The sequence below is a fragment of the Salvelinus fontinalis genome, chromosome 25 (assembly GCF_029448725.1).
Source record: "Salvelinus fontinalis isolate EN_2023a chromosome 25, ASM2944872v1, whole genome shotgun sequence".
NCBI lineage: Eukaryota > Metazoa > Chordata > Actinopteri > Salmoniformes > Salmonidae > Salvelinus > Salvelinus fontinalis.
This window is the reverse complement of record NC_074689.1, coordinates 21,432,178-21,454,294: the sequence shown is the minus strand read 5'-3', so window position 1 is coordinate 21,454,294 and position 22,117 is coordinate 21,432,178. Positions and strand designations below refer to the sequence as shown.

The window sequence follows — 22,117 nt, the reverse complement described above, 5'->3', positions numbered from 1 at the left end:
TATGGAGGCTAGTTACTGTTTAACGTCCCCACCCTACTTTCAGTTTGTTTAGTAAATCGATGTAATGAGAGCCTATGCCGGCGCCATCAAATGTGTCGCTCAATGAATTATAGGCCCATAGCTTTCCCTTCCAACCTTGCGTGTTTTGTTGCAGCTCCTCGCCCACGACTCTCCCATTTCGTGCGGTGACACCGTGGGACAAGTGTCGCTTCAAAGCTGGTGGCTAGTTTACAGGTGGACTCACGTTCTGTTGAATTAATGTACATAGCTGACGGACAAAAAAAAGGTAAGCGGTCTCCTTTGAAAATATAAAGAATGAACATGATGTTTGTAGCCTACTTCGTATACAGTGACATTATCACAGCGATAATAATTAACTTTGTTGAGTGTTCAAAAGTGACACACCAGCTGCGTTCGTACCTTACCTTTTCGGTTCAGCTGGATTTGGGTCGTAGCGCTCCAACTAGATACATTGACTTGTCACGTGGTCCTGTGTTTGTCTAGTGGGGTGTTACCCCACCTGCACAGGATAGGACAGGACAGGTAGGCTAGATTATGGGAGTTACAGTATGAGTGAGCTAGCTTTCAGGTAGCCTAGCCTATATCCCACAGACATAAAACAGAACCTTTCCATGAATTGCCTACTAAAAGAAATATAATTCATGTAGTTCATTCTGAGGAGGATAAACCTTTCCCCAAATAGAACAACTAAAGATAGTAGTTGGGCTACGCCATAGCTTACTTTACTTGTGTGAATTGTAAAACTGTGTGAAGTGAGAACTTCCTCATACAGTTCCATAAAACATTTGTTTGCGTATGGCTGTAGTCAAGCTCATTCTCAATGCATGTAGACCTACCTACCCATCAACTGTAGAGCTAGACCATGAGTTCCTTATATTAGACCAATGTTTTTAAAGGATCATTTAATCAATTCAATGCCTTTGATATGAGACCATTGGCCCTCAGTGAGAAGATGAAAGGATGACACCAGCTTGAAATAGTGAAAGTGTGATATTCAAGATATTCTGTTCAAAGTAATCCAAAAGTTGGAGTGCTGCAACTTGTGCTAATATCTAAATTGGATAATTAAGTAATAATGCACGAGGGGGTGTGGTATATGGCCAATATACCACGGCTAATGGCTGTTCTTAAGCACGACGCAACATGGGGTGCCTGGATACAGCCCTTAGCCATGGTATATTGGCCGTATACCACACCCCTCATGCCTTATTTATATTATAAACTGGTTACCAACGTAATTGGAGCAGTGTGGATAAATGTTTCGTCATACCCGTGGTATATGGTCTGATATACTACGGCTGTCAACCAATCAGCATTCAGGACTCGAACCACCCAGTTTATAATGTAGAATAATCTCCCCTGGTTGGAAGAGAGAGACGGTATGTACACAACACAGGTGTTTTCTTGTGGTAAAACAGATAAGATATCTTTGTTGTACACAGGATGGTAAAGATCACATGATAACCCATTTCACGTTCTCTACTTGAACTAAAAGGTACTTTTTAATCGTTTTCATCAGACTCACTTCTAATGACAATCTCTAAAGGAAGACCAAGATAGCTCCATATTTTTAGCATTGTGTGTGGTCTGTATACCTGTGCTATAAAGTGTTTAAAAGGTTTGAAATGTCAAACAGACAGATAGGGTTATGAGTGTTTCACACAGTGCTAGCCTGTTAGCTCTGGGCTTAATGGCCCTGCTGTAGTGTTTTAGTTGCTAACACACCAACCAGACATGTGACTACAGTGTGTGTGCTCCGGGAGAAACAGGCATTGATGCTAGGCAGCAGAGACAGAGAGTGTAATATGGTTCGGCTGCTGCGTTTGAAAAGAAAGCTCTGTTTGTTGCTAATGTCATGAAGACATGTTCACTAGCATGGTCTTCATCAGGTAACCTTATGGGTGATGTTATCTACCTTTGTCTATGTCTCTCTCACACACACACACACACACACACACACACACACACACACACACACACACACACACACACACACACACACACACACACACACACACACACACACACACACACACAAAACTCCTTTCTCTCTCTCTCTCGCTGTATGTATGCACTTGGTAGTGGATTAGTGAAATAAATGTAGGATCTTAATTTGAGCCAGTTTGCAACAGCAGAAAAATTATCCTGCAGCAACAGGAAATTTGAATTAAGGGACATTTTTTTGTAGGGGTTGATTATTTTTTTTGTCAGGGCAAATCAATTCTGAAAAGTGGAATTACAAACTTTAGAAGCCGTTTTAAAAATCAAATATGTTATTTTGCATTTTATGCTGTGCAAGAAAATTCTCAGTAATTAAATGTTGATCAAATTAAGATCCTACATTTGTATGTGCCATTAGGAGACATTTACCACAGTTAGATTAACTGCTCTTGGTATACTGTATATCCCCACACCCTCCTTCCTACCGTCATGATTATTGCCCTAATCATAAACGGAATGATGCAGGCCATTCAATTATGTTAGATTCATTATATTACCTCAATCAGATTGCATTCAATCTCTAACAGAGGTATTTAGTGCAGTGAAACTATGTGAATAGTGGGAGTAGAGGGTCAACCATGTCTTGTTTATGATCAGCAATACAAAATGATAGAGGGAAGTTGATGGGAGTCAATGGGAGTCAGTGGGTGGTATCAGTGATGTTTTTTGTAGATTAGATGCTGTTGTATTGCTCTGCCATTGATTAGATTAGGCAGGCTATGGAGGCCACAGAATACTGGCCACAAACACACACACCTAATGACATCGTCACCACCCTGTCAAACTTGCCAATATGTCTCACAAACAGAGAATATCTATCTCTCCCCTATCTCTCCAACCCTGTGATAAGTGAGGGAAATAAGGACAGATAAAAGAAAGAGATAAGTAATGTGTAACTAGGTGAGATGCCTTCGTCAAGGCCCACCCACTTTCGTTGTAGGTGACCAATCAAATGGCAGGGACCATAGGTTACCTTCTGCACTCCGAAAGGTGGAAGAACTGTATGTGACAGAAGAAGAAGAAGGTGAAGAAGAAAGTTAAGAAGAAGAAGAAAGTGAAGAAGAGGAAGAAGGTTAAGAAGAAGAAGAAAGTAAAGAAGAAGAAGGTTAAGAAGAAGAAGAAGAAGGTTAAGAAGAAGAAGAAAGACAGAAAGTGATAGTGAAAGAAATTGGAACAAATAAACAGAGACAGAGAGAAAGACGGGCAGAGAAAAAGAGACAGAGGGAGAAGAGCCAGTAAAATGAGAGAGAGAGAGACAGTGACAGAGGGAGAAGAGCCAGTAAAAGGAGAGAGAGAGAGACAGTGACAGAGGGAGAAGAGCCAGTAAAAGGAGAGAGAGAGAGACAGTGACAGAGGGAGAAGAGCCAGTAAAAGGAGAGAGAGAGAGACAGTGACAGAGGGAGAAGAGCCAGTAAAAGGAGAGAGAGAGAGACAGTGACAGAGGGAGAAGAGCCAGTAAAAGGAGAGAGAGAGAGACAGTGACAGAGGGAGAAGAGCCAGTAAAAGGAGAGAGAGAGAGACAGTGACAGAGGGAGAAGAGCCAGTAAAAGGAGAGAGAGAGACAGTGACAGAGGGAGAAGAGCCAGTAAAAGGAGAGAGAGAGACAGTGACAGAGGGAGAAGAGCCAGTAAAAGGAGAGAGAGAGACAGTGACAGAGGGAGAAGAGCCAGTAAAAGGAGAGAGAGAGAGACAGTGACAGAGGGAGAAGAGCCAGTAAAAGGAGAGAGAGAGACAGTGACAGAGGGAAAGAAAGCGAGGGATGAAGTATCCATCTGTGTCAGTGAGTAACTCTCTGTTGGACATGGATGTAGCCAACTACAGTGAGGGACTGGACCCAACGTACAGCACCCTGGGCTTCGATCATGCTGACGTCCTCTATGGTGGGGGAGGTGAGTGGACCCACACGCACACAAAAACACACACACACACACACACGCATAGTTTACATACGTAGACATGTAGTTTGTCATTCTACTTATACACTCACACTCATTACTGCACTTAAAACACAGTTGAATATTGCATTTATCCATGAATGAATAATCCATGAGTGATAAGAGGTCTGTTAGGATGTGAATCTGCAGTGTGTCATAAAGACGGGTTTATTGTGGGCCTACAGTAAGAGGAGAAGTTGTCATCCCAACACGTTGATGGATAAAAGGAAAGTTGGTCTGTAATGCCCGGGGTGTAGTGGAGGAAGGAGTCACACGCAGGAGACAGAGAGTTCAGAGTAGCGTTCTAATTTAATACCACAACCAGGTGAACACGACGCCACTCTAAAAGGAATGCTCCACCACAATAAACGATAACACGAAATACCACTGAGAATAACGTGCACGAACCGTGTCCCACAAGCATGTACACAAAAACAATCCTGCACACCCAGCAGGCCGGGCTGCTGGGTAATAAAGCCCCACAAATCACCCTAACCACAAACAGGTGTAAATAATCAACAAAAAGGGAGGGGGAGGAAAAGTCAGTAGCAGCTAGTAGGCCGGTGACGACGACCGCCGAGCACCACCCGAACAGGGAGAGGAGCCACCTTCGGTGGGAGTCGTTACATGGTCAAACATTGACTTTCTTTTCTCTGGCTGTAGATGTATTCCTCCACCTTGGACGTGGTTGGTATATGTAAGAATTTTTCTGGTGTGTTTTTGTTGCTATATTTACAAGTCTTGATCTCATGGTTTTGGTCTTGACATCACATGGGGTCTGGGTCTGGGTCCCAATACGCTGGTTCTTGTTCTAAGTCTGGGTCTGTGGAGGTTGGGACTTGGTCTGGTTCTGAGTGTTGAAGGCTCTTCTCATCTCTAGAGCCATGGAGATATAGATAAACTAGATCAACCCTAACCTTGCATGGTTTTGGAGTGAGGTTTAATATTATTGCTGTCCTTCACATGTATCCCAGATAAAAGCACCAAAGGCTTTCCTAATCAAGCCATTTCCCTATCTGTCACCATACAGATACCAGTCAGCTAGTACAGATCTGAATCCCCACTGAGTCCTTCTCTTCCTTTGTCAAGATGCCTTGATTTCACATGCACAAAGGAATGATTGATTCTCTATTTCAATTGAGGAGGTTTTCTGATGCCAGGAGGATGTGTGTGTGTGTGTGTGTGTGTGTGTGTGTGTGTGTGTGTGTGTGTGTGTGTGTGTGTGTGTGTGTGTGTGTGTGTGTGTGTGTGTGTGTGTGTGTGTGTGTGTGTGTGTGTGTGTGTACATGCATGATGAGTAACCTTTTCTAAGGCCATAAAACTTGTATTAGCTCCCTGCACTAATACCTATAGACTTCAGCTCAGCGGTCTAACCCAGTCTTTGGATAATGTGTGTGTTCCAGACAGTATGCCAGCGGAGCCGGGCCTGTCCCAGGCAGATGTTGTGAACTCTAACTGTGCCATATGTGGAGACAAGGCTACAGGGAAACACTATGGAGCTTCCAGCTGTGATGGATGTAAAGGCTTCTTCAGACGCTCCATACGCAAGAACCACATCTACTCCTGCAGGTAGTGTTTCCAGCCTATAGCTGCAGCTGCCAGAGCCTATGTCTACACTAACAGACACAATATTAACATTACACTCCTGCAGGTACAGTACACTCTTAGAAAAAGGTGCTATCTAGAACCAACAAGGGTTCTTCGGAACCCTTTTTGGTGCCAGGTAGAACCCTCTGTGGAAAGTCATGGAACCCCAAAGGGTCCTACCTGAAACCAGAAAGGGTGCTCTTATGGGGACAGCCGAAAACCCCTTTTGGAACCATTTTTTCTAAGAGTGTAGTCATATTGCAACGAACAGAACTACAAGGTAGGCCCATAGAGTTAAGATATTGACAGTAATCTGTCTTTGCGTCTCCAGGTTTAACCGTCAGTGTGTAGTGGACAAGGACAAGAGGAACCAGTGTCGGTACTGCAGACTCCACAAGTGTTTCAGAGCTGGCATGAAGAAAGAAGGTTAGCCACATCAAACCAGAACCATCAGTATTACTGAATACCAATAGAATATGGCGCTAATCTCCATCAATGTGCAGGCTTTTGCTCCAGCACCTGCTCTGTACTCTCAAATTAAACAAATCAAGCAGTCAGTGTGAGGAAGGCATCAGGGCTGGGAGGCTGAAACAAGGGTTGCCATAAACTAAACAAGATTATTCAGAGAACACTGTGTTTATGACGGATATCAGAAAAGGATTGTGTGTGTGTTTGTGTGTGTGTGTGTTTATGGGCCCTGTAACCTTGGCAGAGAGCTTTATGACACCCAATCATGTGCCTTTCAGACATGTTGTTCAGGGCTGCTATTGGTTAACTTTTGACTTCACCTCTCTACACAGCCTGTTCCCCTGCATGGTTTGGTCTGAACTAAAAGTCAGCTATTCAAATGATTATTATGATACTGTAGCAAATTCCGGGGATGGGCAAACTGGGACTTGAATATATGTGTTTCTCAGTCCTATACCTTAGATTCTGGAAATGGTAACATGGTAATATCATACTAATAGCTCTGATCTGATGTGTGTGTGTGTGTGTGTGTGTGTGTGTGTGTGTGTGTGTGTGTGTGTGTGTGTGTGTGTGTGTGTGTGTGTGTGTGTGTGTGTGTGTGTGTGTGTGTGTGATGGTGGATGTGTGTGTGTGTATTTCAGCGGTTCAGAATGAGAGAGATCGTATCAGCTCCAGAAGAAACATTCAGGACAATCAGGATCTCCCACCTATCACTGTTCTGGCCCAGGCAGAGTCACTGTCTCAACAGGTAAAACGCACCCGCACTTGCACACACAAACACGTACACACACACACACACACGCACACACACATCATCAGTGTTTCCAATCATCTGCATGACTACTCATTCTCTGTCTCCACTCTAGATCAGCGCATCCAGTCCCAGGGGTGCAGTAGATGTGTCAGAACAGAAGTCAGCTGGTGTGGGGGATGTCTGTGACTCCATGAGACAACAGCTGCTAGTGCTGGTGGAATGGGCCAAATACATCCCTGCCTTCGGTGAGCTGCCCTTGGATGACCAGGTAAGCAACCTGACTAGTCTGGGCTTAGCTGCATGACCACCTAGTTAGTAGTGACTGGAACTAAAACAGAACAGTGCTTACCAAAGTTATGCCATGACTCTTCTAAAGCCTTTTGAATGTGCTTGTGACCTTCCAGAAACACAAAGTAATGGATCTAGCTTCAGTTCGTAGCTAATGGTTTAGAGTCAAATGAGTCTTGAACTGAGATATGTTTGTAGCCTGTGTTTGGTCACTCATGTCATTGTTTCTCACCCTGTGTGTGTGTCCTGTGTCTGTGTCTCTGTGTGTCTGTGTGTGTTTGTCCAGGTGAGTCTGCTCAGGGCTCATGCAGGGGAACACCTTCTACTAGGGGTCGCCAAGAGGTCAATGCCTTATAAGGACTTCCTGCTTCTTGGTAAGAACTGACCAATCACCTCTCACCTTTATGCCTCAGTAACATCCAATCAGAACCTGCTATACTGCCGTGCTAAGCTTGATTTAAAGCTGACATATCAAGGCTAACAGGTCGGTTGCCCTCTAAGACTGTTATACAACCAGATAATCATTGACTCAAGTCTTTGGAGGCCTCTGACTTAAACATGCTTTATCAGACAGAAAGACATGGAAGACACTTTTTGTGGATTGCCACCTACAGATGATTTGTAGATGGTAAAATTATCAAAATAATTGATAAGTAATGTAAATGGGGATTGTAAGTGACATGCTTCAAGTACATTCACCTACACACACAAACACACACACACATATACATCCCCCGCAACATGTGGAGAAACACACACTCAACTCCCCTACCCCTCTCCCAAAACACACATTTCCCTCCCCCTCCCCTCTCCAGGTAATGGGTGTGTGATCCATGGTAGCAGTGCGGAGCCGGACATCGGTCGTGTAGCTAACCGTGTTCTAGATGAGCTGGTCCTGCCCTTCCAGGACATCCAGATAGATGACCATGAGTATGCTGCTCTCAAGGCCATTGTCTTCTTTGACCCTGGTAAAGCACTTTAACAACCCCGACTCAGGCAGCCTTCCACTTTTACACGCCCATATACCACACAATAGCTTCCGTATTCAACCAAACAAAGTTGATTTGAATGGTTTTGTTAATCATTGACACTTGACTGTTCTCTGTTGCCTCTGTTTCAGCAGACGCCAAAAAGCCTGCACGTATATCATTTCATATCATATCAAAAATGGCGCCAGAGGGGATGGCTGCCGTTTTATGGGCTCCTAATCAACTGTCCTAATTTGTTAGTTTTTTTGTAACTCATTTTTTTAACTTATTTATGTACATTACATTATATACATAATGTTGCTGCTACCGTCTCTTATGACCGAAAATAACATCTGGACATCAGAACAGCAATTACTCACCTCGAACTGGACAAATATTTTTTCTTTAACGAGTCCAACGCGAAGGATATTTGCGTGAAGAAAAGGTAGAGAAAAAGGGGGCGGATGTCGGGGTGCCTTCTGAGAATTCGTAGGCGAGTGAGTAAACCTCCACTACCATCCGTTCTATTGGCCAACGTGCAATCACTGGAAAACAAAATGGATGTTATACGATCAAGACTATCCTACCAACGGAACATTGAAAACTGTAATATCTTATGTTTCACCGAGTCGTGGCTGAACAACGACATGGATAAAATAGAGATGGCGGGATTTTCCATGCATCGGCAGGACAGAGAATTTACGTCTGGTAAGACGAGGGGCGGGGATGTGTGTCTATTTATCAATAACAGCTGGTGCGCGATGTCTAATGTCTAATATTAAAGAAGTCTCGAGGTATTGCTCGCCTGAGGTAGAGTACCTCATGATAAGCTGTCGACCACACTATCTACCAAGAGAGTTCTCATCTATATTATTCATAGCCGTCTATTTACCACCACAAACCGATGCTGGCACTAAGACCGCACTCAACCAGCTGTATAAGGCCATAAGCAAAGAAGAAAATGCTCATCCAGAAGCGGCGCTCCTAGTGGCCGGGGACTTTAATGCAGGCAAACTTAAATCAGTTTTACCTAATTTCTACCAGCATGTCACATGTGCAACCAGAGGGAAAAAAACTCTACACCACCTTTACTACACACACAGAGACGCATAGAAAGCTCTCTCTCGCCCTCCATTTGGCACATCTGACCATAATTATATCATCCTGATTCCTGCTTACAAGCAAAACCTAAAGCAGGAAGTAACAGTGACTCTCTCAATAAGTAAGTGGTCAGATGACATGGATACTATGCTACAGAACTGTTTCGCCAGCATAGACTGGAATATGTTCCCGGGATTCATCCAATGGCATTGAAGAGTATACCACCTCAGTCATCGGCTTCATCAATGACGTCATCCTCACAGTGACCGTACGTACATATCCCAACCAGAAGCCATGGATTACAGGCAACATCCGCATTGAGCTAAAGGCTAGAGTAGCCGCTTTCAAGGAGCGGGACACTAATCCGCACGCTTCTAAGAAATCACGCTATGCCCTCAGACAAACCATCAAACAGGCAAAGTGTCAGTAGAGGATTAACCTGTTGAGGATGGGGGCGCTGTTGAGACTATTTATGCTAATTGGGTAATTTTTGAAACGGCTTCCCACAAAATCCTTGATCGTACAATATGCATATTATTATTATTATTGGATGGAAAACAGTCTATAGTTTCTATAGGAGTTGAAATTTTGTCTCTAAGTGGAACAGAGCCCATTCTACAGCAATTTCCCTGACATGGAGTCAGATTTCAGAAATGTTGGCCACTGTTCTGAAGTCAGTTAAAAGGGCACTGTTATTGCTATGACTATACGGACACTTCTTACGTCTTCCCCTGGATGCCTTTACGTGATGACGATTCCAATGGGGTCGATTGCGCGTTCACAGGCACTACAAATGAAAAAACCCTGTAGCTAGCAAGTCTTTTCTTGGTGCGTAACGCGCGTCGACCCGCTCCTGTTCCAAGCGTTAGTTTAGCCTGTTATATTTCTCCGGTCATCTTTTCACTCGTTATAGGAGTTAAAAACATCATAAGGTAGTTAATTTAAAACGTTTTATAGCAATTTATATCCGTTTAGTGCGATTTTGGGACATTTATTTTTGAAACGATGTGAATAGCTGGGCACGCTTTTCAGTTCATCCCGAACGCAGTTGGCATTTCCACATGGCAAGAGGACAGCTTTCCACCAAAAGACGATTACTCCCAAGAAAGGATCCTTTGCCCAAGATACTGATGGAAGAACAGCTCAAAGTAGGACATTTTTATTATGATAAATCGTGTTTCTGTCGAAACATTTTAGTGGCTTAGGACGCCATGTTTTTTGACGTAGCTTCGCTTGGCGCAAACTGTATTGAAAAGTAAGGATAAATTAAAAAATGTAATTCCGCAATTGTATTAAGAATTAAATTGTCTATCAATCCCTGTCCACCCTATATTTTTTAGTCACGTTTATGAGTATTTATGTATAAGAGTAGATCACTGTCTAAGTGGCGCAAGGACATTTTCTGACCAGCTGAGCTACATTTCACATTGTCTAACCATGATTTTGGTGGCTAAATATAAACGTTTTCGATCAAACTCTATATGGATTGTGTAATATGATGTTACAGGAGTGTCATCTGAAGATTTCTGAGAAGGTTAGTGAAAAAATTAATATATTTTTGGCGATGTTGACGTTATCGCTCACTTTGGCTAGAATCAATGCTGGGCTGCTATGTGCTATGTGCTATGCTAATATAACGATTTATTGTGTTTTCGCTGTAAGACACTTAGAAAATCTGAAATATTGTCTGTATTCACAGGATCTGTGTCTTTCGATTCGTGTATGCTGTGTATTTTTACGAAATGTTTGATGATTAGTAAGTAGGTAAACACGTTGCTCTAAGTAGTTTTTCTATTCCATTTGTGACGGTGGGTGCAATTGTAACCTATGCCATCTACCTGAAATATGCACTTTTTTCTAACAAAACCTATCCCATACCATAAATATGTTATCAGACTGTCATCTGATGAGTTTTTTTCTTGGTTAGGGGCTATAAATATCTTAGTTTAGCCGAATTGGTGATGGCTACTGGTGTTGGTGGACAAATAAAAGATGGTGGATTATGCTAATGTGTTTTTAGGTAATAGATGTACATCTTTACATATTGTGTCTTCCCTGTAAAACATTTTAAAAATCGGACATGTTGACTGGATTCACAAGATCTGTGTCTTTCATTAGCTGTATTGGACTTTAATGTGTGAAAGTTAAATATTTAAAAAAAATATTTTTTTTGAATTTCGCGGCACTGGTTTTTCAGTGGGGGGGGGGGGGGGGGGGGGTGTGCCGCTAGCGGCACGCTGATCCTAGACAGGTTAAGATAGAATCCTACAACACCGGCTCTGACGCTCGTCGGATGTGACAGGGCATGAAAACTATTATGAACTACAAAGGGAAACACATCAACAGCATCATCCCGGATACCTTAGACCCACTCCAATTCGCATTCCACCCCAACAGATCCACAGACGACACAATCTCAATTGTACTCCACACTGCCCTTCCACACCTGGACAAAAGGAACACCTATGTGAGAATGCTGTTCATTGACCAAAGCTCAGCGTTAGTGCCAACAAAGCTCATCACTAAGCTAAGGACCCTGGGACTAAACACCTCCCTCTGCAACTGGATCCTGGACTTCATGACGGGCCGCCCCCAGGTGGTAAGGGTAGGCAACAACACGTCTGCCATGCTGATCCTCAACACTGTGGCCCCTCAGGGGTGTATGCTTAGTCCGCTCCTGTACTCCCTGTTCACCCACGACCGCATGGCCAAACACGACTCCAACACCATCATTAAGTTTGCTGACGACACAACAGTGGTAGGCCTGATTACCAACAACGATGAGACAGCCTATAGGGAGGAGGTCAGAGACCTGGCAGTGTGGTGCCAGGACAACAACCTCTCCCTCAATGTGAACAAGACAAAGGAGCTGATTGTGGACTACAGGAAAAGGTGGGCCGAACAGGCCCCCATTCTCACCGACGGGGCTGTAGCAAAGCAGGTTGAGAGCTTCAAAGTTCCTTGGTGTCCACATCACCAATGAACTAACATGGCCCAAACATACCAAGTCGGTCGTAAAGACCTTTTCCCCCTCAGGAGACTAAAAAGATTTGGCATGGGTCACCAGATCCTTGAAAAGTTCTACAACTGCACCATTGAGAGCATCCTGACCAGTTGCATCACCGCCTGGTATGGCAACTGCTCGGCATCTGACCGTAAGGTGCTACAGAGAGTAGTGTGTACGGCCCAGTAAATCACTGGGGCCAAGCTTCCTGCCATCCAGGACCTACAGTTGAAGTCGGAAGTTTACATACACCATAGCCAAATACATTTAAACTCAGTTTTTCACAATTTCTGACATTTAATCCTAGTAAAAGTTCCCTGTCTTAGGTCAGTTAGGATCACCACTTTATTTTAAGAAAGTGAAATGTCAGAATAATAGTAGAGAGAATGATTAATTTCAGCTTTTATTTCTTTCATCACATTCAAAGTGGGTCAGAAGTTTACTTACACTCAATTAGTATTTGGTATCATTGCCTTTAAATGGTTTAACTTGGCTCAAATGTTTCGGGTAGCCTTCCACAAGCTTCCCACAATAAGTTAGGTGAATTTTGGCCCATTCCTCCTGACAGAGCTGGTGTAACGGAGTCAGGTTTGTAGGCCTCCTTGGTCGCACAAGCATTTTCAGTTCTGCCCACACATTTTCTACAGGATTGAGATCAGGGCGTTGTGATGGCCACTCCAATACCTTGACTTTGTTGTCCTTAATCCATTTTGCCACAACTTTGGAAGTATGCTTGGGGTCATTGTCCATTTGGAAGACCCATTTGTGACCAAGCTTTAACTTCCTGACTGATGTCTTGAGATGTTGCTTCAATATATCCATATAATTTTCCTTTCTTATGATGCCATCTATTTTGTGAAGTGCACCAGTGCCTCTGGCAGAAAACCACCCCCACAACATGATGCTGCGACCCCTGTGATTCACGGTTGGGATGGTGTTCTTCGGCTTGCAAGCCTCCTCCTTTTTCCTCCAAACACAGTTCTATTTTTGTTTCATCAGACCAGAGGACATTTCTCCAAAAAGTAAAGAAAGATCTTTGTCCCCATGTGCAGATGCAAACCGTAGTCTGGCTTTTTTATGTCGGTTTTGGAGCAGTGGCTTCTTCCTTGCTGAGCGGCCTTTCAGGTTAGGTCGATATAGGACTCGTTTTACTGTGGATATAGATACTTTTGTACCGGTTTCCTCCAGCATCTTCACAATGTCCTTTGCTGTTGTTCTGGGATCAATTTGCACTTTTTGCACCAAAGTACACTCTAGGAGACAGAACGTGTCTCCTTCCTGTGCGGTATGACGGCTGCGTGGTCCCATGGTGTTTATACTTGCGTACTATTGTTTGTACAGATGAACGTGGTACCTTCAGGCGTGTGGAAATTGCTCCCAATGATGAATCAGACATGTGGAGGTCTACAATTTTTTTCTGAGGTCTTGGCTTACTTGATTTTCCCATGATGTCAAGCAAAGAGGCACTGAGTTTGAAGGTAGGCCTTGAAATACATCCACAGGTACACCTCCAATTGACTCAAATGATGTCAATCAACCTATCAGAAGCTTCTAAAGCCATGACATAATTTTCTGGAATTTTCCAAGCTGTTTAAAGACACAGTCAACTTAGTGTATGTAAACTTCTAACCCACTGGAATTGTGATACAGTCAATTAAAAGTGAAATAATCTGTCTGTAAACAATTGTTGGAAAAAATTACTTGTGTCATGCACAAAGTAGATGTCCTAACCGACTTGCCAAAACTATAGTTTGAGTGGTTGAAAAACAAGTTTTAATGACTCCAACCTAAGTGTATGTAAACTTCCGACTTCAACTGTATATACTAGGCGGTGTCAGAGGAAAGCCCCAAAAAATGTCAAAGACCAGTCACCCAAGTCATAGACTGTTCTCTCTGCTACCGCATGGCAAGCAGTACCGGAGCGCCAAGTCTAGGGCCAAAAGGCTCATTTTGGCTCATTTTGGTTCACTTTACCCCTACCTACAAGGTACAAATTCCCTCGACTAACCTGTACCCCCGCACATTGACTCGTTACCGGTACCGCCTGTATATAGCCTCGTTATTGTTATTTTATTGTGTTACTTTTTTATTTTTTACTTCAGTTTATTTGGTAAATATTTTCTTACCTCTTTCTTGAACTGCATTGTTGGTTAAGGGCTTGTAAGTAAGCATTTCACGGTAATGTCTACACTTGTATTTGGTGCGTGACAAATAAAGTTTGATTTGATTTGATTCACATATCCTTTCTCTCCCTCCATCATCGTTCCATCCCTCCTTCTCTCCAGATGCCAAGTCTCTGCGTGACCCGTCTAAGATCAAGGCGATGCGTCTGCAGGTCCAGATGAGTCTAGAGGACTATATTAACGACCGTCAGTATGACTCCAGAGGGAGGTTTGGAGAGCTGCTGCTACTGCTGCCTACTCTACAGTCCATCACCTGGCAGATGATAGAACAACTGCAGTTTGTTAAACTCTGTGGCCTGGCCAAGATAGACAACCTACTGCAGGAGATGCTGCTGGGAGGTGAGTATGTATGATAACATACAGGGTTGGGTAGGTTACTTTCTAAATGTAATCCATTACAGTTACTAGTTACCTGTCCAGATTTGTAATCGGTAATGTCACTTTTGGATTACCCAAACTCGGTAATGTAATCTGATTACATTCCGTTACTTTTAGATTACTTTCCCCTTAAGAGGCATTAGAAGAAGACAAAAATGTATGTTACCAATGAAACAACATCTATTGCAGGATAAATCAATGTTAAAGTTTACATAGCGGGCCATATATGGATATTCAATTTTACTTTATTTATTTTATTTTACATTTATTTAACTAGGCAAGTCAGTGAAGAAAAATTCTTATTTACAACGACGGCCTATCAAAAGGCAAAAGACTTGCGGGGACGGGGGCTGGGATTAAATATACATATATATATATTTTAAATAACTATATAAATAAATATAGGACAAAACACACATCCCGACAAGAGAGACAACACTACATAAAGAGAGACCTAAAACAACAACATAGCAAGGCAGCAACACAACATGACAACAACATGGTTGCAACACAACATCGTAGCAGCACAAAACATGGTACAAACATTACTGGGTACAGACAACAGCACAAAGGGAAAGAAGGTAGAGACAACAATACATCACACAAAGCAGCCACAACTGTCAGTAAGAGGGTCCATGATTGAGTCTTTGAATGAAGAGATTGAGATAAAGCTGTCCAGTTTGAGTGTTTGCTGCAGCTCGTTCCAGTCGCTAGCTACAGCGAACTGAAAAGACGAGCGACCCAGGGATGTGTGTGCTTTGGGGACCTTTAACAGAATGTGACTGGCAGAAAGGGTGTTGTATGTGGAGTATGAGGGATGCAGTAGATACCTCAGAGAGGGGGGAGTGAGGCCTAAGAGGGTTTTATAAATAAGCATCAACCAGTAGGCCTTGCGACGGCTATACAGAGATGACCAGTTTACAGAGGAGTATAGAGTGCAGTGATATGTCCTATAAGGAGCATTGGTGGCAAATCGGATGGCTGAATGGTAAAGAACATCTAGCCGTTCGAGAGCACCCTTACCTGCTGATCTCTAAATTATGTTTCCGTAATCTAGCATGGGTAGGATGGTCATCTGAATCAGGGTTAGTTTGGCAGCTGGGGTGAAAGAGGAGCGATTATGATAGAGGAAACCCTGTTTAGATTTAACTTTCGTCTGCAGCTTTGATATGTACTGAGAGAAGGACAGTGTCCTGTATAGCCATACTCCCAAGTACTTGCATGAGGTGACTACCTCAAGCTCTAAACCCACAGAGGTAGTAATCACACCTGTGGGGAGAGGGGCATTCTTGTTACCAAACCACAAAACCACATAACCTTTGTTTTGGAGGTGTTCAGAACAAGGTTTAGGGCAGAGAAAGCTTGTTGGACACTAAGAAAGCTTTGTAGTAGAGCATGTCACACAAAATCCGGGGAGGGGCCAGCTGAGTATAAGACTGTATCATCTGCATATACAGTGGGGAGAACAAGTATTTGATACACTGCTGATTTTGCAGGTTTTCCTACTTACAAAGCATGGAGAGGTCTGTAATTTGTATCATAGGTACACTTCAACTGTGAGAGACGGAATCTAAAACAAAAATCCAGAAAATCACCTTGTATGATTTTTAAGTAAATAATTTGCATTTTATTGCATGACATAAGTATTTGATCACCTACCAACCAGTAAGAATTCCGGCTCTCACAGACCTGTTAGTTTTTCTTTAAGAAGCCCTCCTGTTCTCCACTCATTACCTGTATTAACTGCACCTGTTTGAACTCGTTACCTGTATAAAAGACACCTGTCCACACACTCAATCAAACAGACTCCAACCTCTCCACAATGGCCAGACCAGAGGGCTGAGTAAGGACATCAGGGATAAAATTGCAGACCTGCACAAGGCTGGGATGGGCTACAGGACAATAGGCAAGCAGCTTGATGAGAAGGCAACAACTGTTGGCACAATTATTAGAAAATGGAAGAAGTTCAAGATGACGGTCAATCACCCTCGGTCTGGAGCTCCATGCAAGATCTCACCTCGTGGGGCATCAATGATCATGAGGAAGGTGAGGGATCAGCCCATAACTACACGGCAGGACCTGGTCAATGACCTGAAGAGAGCTGGGACCACAGTCTCAAAGAAAACCATTAGTAACACACTATGCCGTCATGGATTAAAATCCTGCAGCGCACGCAAGGTCCCCCTGCTCAAGCCAGTGCATGTCCAGGCCCGTCTGAAGTTTGCCAATGACCATCTGGATGATCCAGAGGAGGAATGGGAGAAGGTCATGTGGTCTGATGAGACAAAAATAGAGCTTTTTGGTCTAAACTCCACTCGCCGTGTTTGGAGGAAGAAGAAGGATGAGTACAACCCCAAGAACACCATCCCAACTGTGAAGCATGGAGGTGGAAACATCATTCTTTGGGGATGCTTTTCTGCAAAGGCGACAGGACGTCTCCACCGTATTGAGGGGAGGATGGATGGGGCCATGTATCGTGAGATCTTGGCCAACAACCTCCTTCCCTCAGTAAGAGCATTGAAGATGGGTCGTGGCTGGGTCTTCCAGCATGACAACGACCCGAAACACACAGCCAGGGCAACTAAGGAGTGGCTCCGTAAGAAGCATCTCAAGGTCCTGGAGTGGCCTAGCCAGTCTCCAGACCTGAACCCAATAGAAAATCTTTGGAGGGAGCTGAAAGTCAGTATTGCCCAGCGACAGCCCCGAAACCTGAAGGATCTGGAGAAGGTCTGTATGGAGGAGTGGGCCAAAATCCCTGCTGCAGTGTGTGCAAACCTGGTCAAGAACTACAGGAAACGTATGGTCTCTGTAATTGCAAACGAAGGTTTCTGTACCAAATATTAAGTTCTGCTTTTCTGATATATCAAATACTTATGTCATGCAATAAAATGCAAATTAATTACTTAAAAATCATACAATGTGATTTTCTGGATTTTTGTTTTAGATTCCGTCTCTCACAGTTGAAGTGTACCTATGATAAAAATTACAGACCTCTACATGCTTTGTAAGTAGGAAAACCTGCAAAATCGGCAGTGTATCAAATACTTGTTTTCTCCACTGTAAATCTATGAGAGAGCTTCCTCCTGCCTGAGCTATGGGGTTTAGGATTGGGCCTTGGGGTACTCCCTTGGTGACAGGCAGTGGCTGAGAGCAGATTTTCTGACTTTATACATTGCACTCTTTGAGAGAGGTAGTTGAGGGGGGGTGTACCTGTACAAGACAGAGGGAGACAGGCTAGGGCAGACAGTGTACAAATCGACAGGTGGAATCCAAGAAGCAGTACAGCAAGCAATGGGAGTAGGTGTCCCACCCACTTGGGAGAAGCTTATATTTCTGGAGGCAGATTTCTTGTAGAAAATGCCTGTGGATGGTCTCTGAACAGCAGGAGGGGGGCTTCAAGGCCTTTGGATCTGGGTGGGGTAGCCTGCCATTTGTTGGGCTCAAAGGCTTTGACACCTCTCACTTCACACGTCAGTGCTAATTGAAGTTGTATCTCTTTGTCCTAGCAAAGCTTGGTAGCCTGAGCATTCAGTCCTTATTAAGTAAAATATATAATTGTAATGTATTTTTCTTCTTGACTTTTGAAAGTTAAAAAAACTGCTTCAGACTAAGTATTACTCACTCAGCTCCAGGTTGGATGGGGTTTTCAGGTCCCTGCTTGTTTGCCAGAGTATTTGATATATAGTTTGGGAATAATAATCCTTGAATGTAGGAAGCCTTCCATGTCATTCCATCCAAAATCAGGTTGTAGGTTTGGATTTTTGATTTAGAGTGAGGGTTATGTTGTTTAGGGTAGCATCCTGTATATGTCTTGGTGACATAATGAAGGTTATGTTTTCTAGGGTAGCATCCTGTATATGTCCCTGCCAAAAGGTTTGTCTAACTCTAAATGTATCTATTTTTAAGCCTTTAAAAAATATGTATTTTTTATTTTTAAGCTCATCTGCTCTCTCACATGTTATCTGAGTTGGTTATGTAGGCTTCTTTTAGCCCATCGCTTTCTATTACATTTCTTTATTATCATTTTATTCTTATTTTACTAGGCATGTCAGTTAAGAACAAATTCTTATTTACAATGACGGCCTAGGAACAGGGGCAGAACGACAGATTTTTACCTTGTCATCTCGTGGATTCAATCTAGCAACCTTTCAATTACTGGCCCAACACTGTAACCACTAGGTTACCTGCCGCCCTACATATAATAATAATCCGATTAGAATTCCAGTCATTCCAATAAATGTTATACCCCTTGATCTTCAAGAATAGGACTTGTAGATATGGAGGTATAGATTAGCCAAAAATATTTTATTTATTTATGATGATACACTATGATGATTTGGTGTATCATCATAGTGGTCTCTGACTTGTGGTCAGACACGCTTAGGTGGAACAAACTTAAAGTAATCATATAGTTTTTCAAATGTATCTGTAATCCGATTACAATATTTTTGCTGGTAACGTAACGGATTACAGTTACTGTTTTTTGTAATCCCTTACATGTAACGGATTACATGTAATTCGTTACTCCCCAACCCTGATAACATAACATCAATAATATTGATAAGCAATATAGATGTTATGATGCTACTTGGAGGTGGGTAGTAGAGTGTACATTAACGGTGGACACAAGCAAATATATTTTCCTGTGTCCTGATTGGCTGGTTTGTCTGTTTATCTCCAGGTCTGGCGGCAGAGCCCGCCCACCTGCACCACCCAGGCCACACCCAGTTAGCCCAGGACCCTCTGACTGGACACACACTGGTCATCAGCACTATGCCTGCTACACACACTACTCAGATAGGTAAAATACACACACTGGTCATCAGCACTATGCCTGCTACACACACTACTCAGATAGGTAAAATACACACCTACACACACTGGTCATCAGCACTATGCCTGCTACACACTCTACTCAGATAGGTAAAATACACACCTACACACACAAGCATGCACACAGTTGTTTCTCCGGTAGGCAAGATTCATGAGCATTGACAGGCAAGCATTCATTATATTCCACCATGAGTGCTCCATATTACTCTTTCTGCCCCTCTGGTGTGGCTCATCTCTCTCTCTCTCTCTCTCTCTCTCTCTCTCTCTCTCTCTCTCTCTCTCTCTCTCTCTCTCTCTCTCTCTCTCTCTCTATCTATCCCCCTCTCTCTCTCTCTCTCTCTCTCTCTCTCTCTCTCTCTCTCTCTCTCTCTCTCTCTCTCTCTCTCTCTCTCTCTCTATCCCTCTCTCTCTACCGTCTCCAGACACTCCCATCCCGTCTCCGCCTCAGGTTGCAGAGAAGTCCTCTCCTAGCCCCTCCCTCCTCCTGGCTCCACCCCTCCCACACAGACATACCGCCGAATCCCCACTCTGAGTGTACAGCACCCGCCCCCACCACCGAATAACCAAACAAACAAAACATACTGTTTGTCCACCATGAATGCAGCCAAAAATATTGCAGAAAGCCTTTTCTATGGTCCAAATCCGAATTTGAGATCTACACCTGTAACTTGTAAATGAAAAAACTTGAATTTGGATCTCAAGTTTGCATTCTGCCCTATGTTTGTAAAGGTGTAAAATGTTCAATGTTTCCTCCCCTATTCAGTGCCATAGGTTTTCACTCCAGTTCGGTAGTCTTGAAGTTGAATAATCGGTGTAAATTGTAACATCTTTATAAATCATTAGATTATTCCTAAACTCAGAGCCTCTCTTATTGTGGTGTAATTGTGAGTGTATTTGAGCTTTCTGTAGGCTCATCGTTGAATATGGATCAAGAGATTTGCTTATCAGCTTGTACTTTATGTACAGTATGTGTAACTCAAAGTGCACTTATTAGTAGTGGACTGTGTCTGGAACACATAATTGTCTGTTAATATTAATGTTCACGTGTTGCCATGTTGCTTGTGGTGTGGTGCTTTACAAATACACAAACTGGAGTATACTGTATTTGTCAAAAATATAATTAACCGTACATTTAGTTCCTAATCAACTTTTCAGTGTCTTTCAGTCTTTTGAGATTACTGTTATAATATGAAATTATATAAAAATGTTCAAATTTTGTGTAAATTCAATTGTTTGTATGTCAGAACTATTATATTGACCTTTTAAACTGTCAAATAGTGTATACAAATTAGACAATGTAAGCTATTTTTTGTAACTGTATATTCTGATAAAAACAGAACACTATTTTCAATGAATTGTAACCTAAGCTATACGCTGCATTTTGTACGCTCTTACATGAACATGGACAAGTTATGATAAAATGCACAAACGGCATAATCCATTGCGCCACAACGGGGAAAATAAGGGGAAAGGGGCGCCCCCATATGGTTTAAATAGAAATAACAATGACATTTATTCGCCAAGAGCATTTATACCACAGGAGGCAGCCGAGGGGAGGACGGCTCATAATAATGTCCGGAACGGAACAAATGGAAGACATGTGTTTGATGTATTTGATACCTTTCCACTTATTCTGCTCCAGTCATTACTACGAGCCCGTCCTCCCCAATTAAGGTGCCACCAACCTCCTGTGATTTACACATACTCAGAATGTTACTTGACGATATGGTGCTGCTAGTGATAGCCAACATTTAGAGACAGAATACAGAGGAATTCACACAGTTTACATACATTATATACAAAATAGATAAAGTGAACATAGAACTGTAAGAGTACGAGTGAATTTATAGTATATTTTTACATATGCTCCATGGCCTTTCACCTGACTGCTCCTATCACTGTTCTGTGGTGTGCATCCATGGCTGTATTGGTCTGGGTTATGAGGTGTGCATCCATGGCTGTATTGGTCTGGGTTATGAGGTGTGCACCCATGGCTGTATTGGTCTGGGTTATGAGGTGTGTGTTTATGGCTGTATTGGTCTGGGTTATGAGGTGTGCAGCCATGGCTGTATTGGTCTGGGATATGAGGTGTGTGTTTATGGCTGTATTGGTCTGGGTTATGAGGTGTGCATCCATGGCTGTATTGGTCTGGGTTATGAGGTGTGTGTTTATGGCTGTATTGGTCTGGGTTATGAGGTGTGCATCCATGGCTGTATTGGTCTGGGATATGAGGTGTGTGTTTATGGCTGTATTGGTCTGGGTTATGAGGTGTGTGTTTATGGCTGTATTGGTCTGGGATATGAGGTGTGTGTTTATGGCTGTATTGGTCTGGGTTATGAGGTGTGTGTTTATGGCTGTATTGGTCTGGGTTATGAAGTGTGTGTTTATGGCTGTATTGGTCTGGGTTATGAGGTGTGCATCCATGGCTGTATTAGTCTGGGTTATGAGGTGTGTGTTTATGGCTGTATTGGTCTGGGATATGAGGTGTGCATCCATGGCTGTATTGGTCTGGGTTATGAGGTGTGTGTTTATGGCTGTATTGGTCTGGGTTATGAGGTGTGCGTTTATGGCTGTATTGGTCTGGGATATGAGGTGTG

At 43.0% G+C, this 22,117-nt stretch overlaps 1 protein-coding gene across 2 annotated transcripts; it reads left to right on the top strand.

Annotated features, from left to right (window-relative positions):
• The first annotated feature begins 102 nt into the window (after positions 1–102).
• hnf4g (hepatocyte nuclear factor 4, gamma) lies at positions 103–20,663 on the top strand. 2 transcript variants are annotated; one of them, XM_055881592.1, is made up of 10 exons: positions 103–286; positions 5,360–5,525; positions 5,875–5,969; positions 6,653–6,759; positions 6,878–7,033; positions 7,340–7,427; positions 7,869–8,021; positions 14,412–14,648; positions 19,369–19,488; positions 19,943–20,663. In XM_055881592.1, exons 1-10 carry the CDS (start codon positions 259–261, stop codon positions 20,050–20,052), a joined length of 1,260 nt encoding a protein of 419 aa, XP_055737567.1. In that variant the 5' UTR covers positions 103–258; the 3' UTR covers positions 20,053–20,663. The 2 variants fall into 2 exon arrangements, with proteins under 2 accessions (XP_055737567.1, XP_055737566.1); XM_055881591.1 differs by lacking the exon at positions 103–286 and adding an exon at positions 3,346–3,911.
• Positions 20,664–22,117: the final 1,454 nt, after the last annotated feature.

Excerpts from the sequence above, each read along its gene's own strand:
- hnf4g (XM_055881591.1), top strand. The coding sequence starts at position 3,782 with ATGAAGTATCCATCTGTGTCAGTGAGTAACTCTCTGTTGGACATGGAT. Across the intron at positions 7,428-7,868 it reads TAAGGACTTCCTGCTTCTTG|GTAATGGGTGTGTGATCCAT; the intron begins GTAAGAACTGAC and ends TCCCCTCTCCAG. Across the intron at positions 14,649-19,368 it reads GCAGGAGATGCTGCTGGGAG|GTCTGGCGGCAGAGCCCGCC; the intron begins GTGAGTATGTAT and ends GTTTATCTCCAG.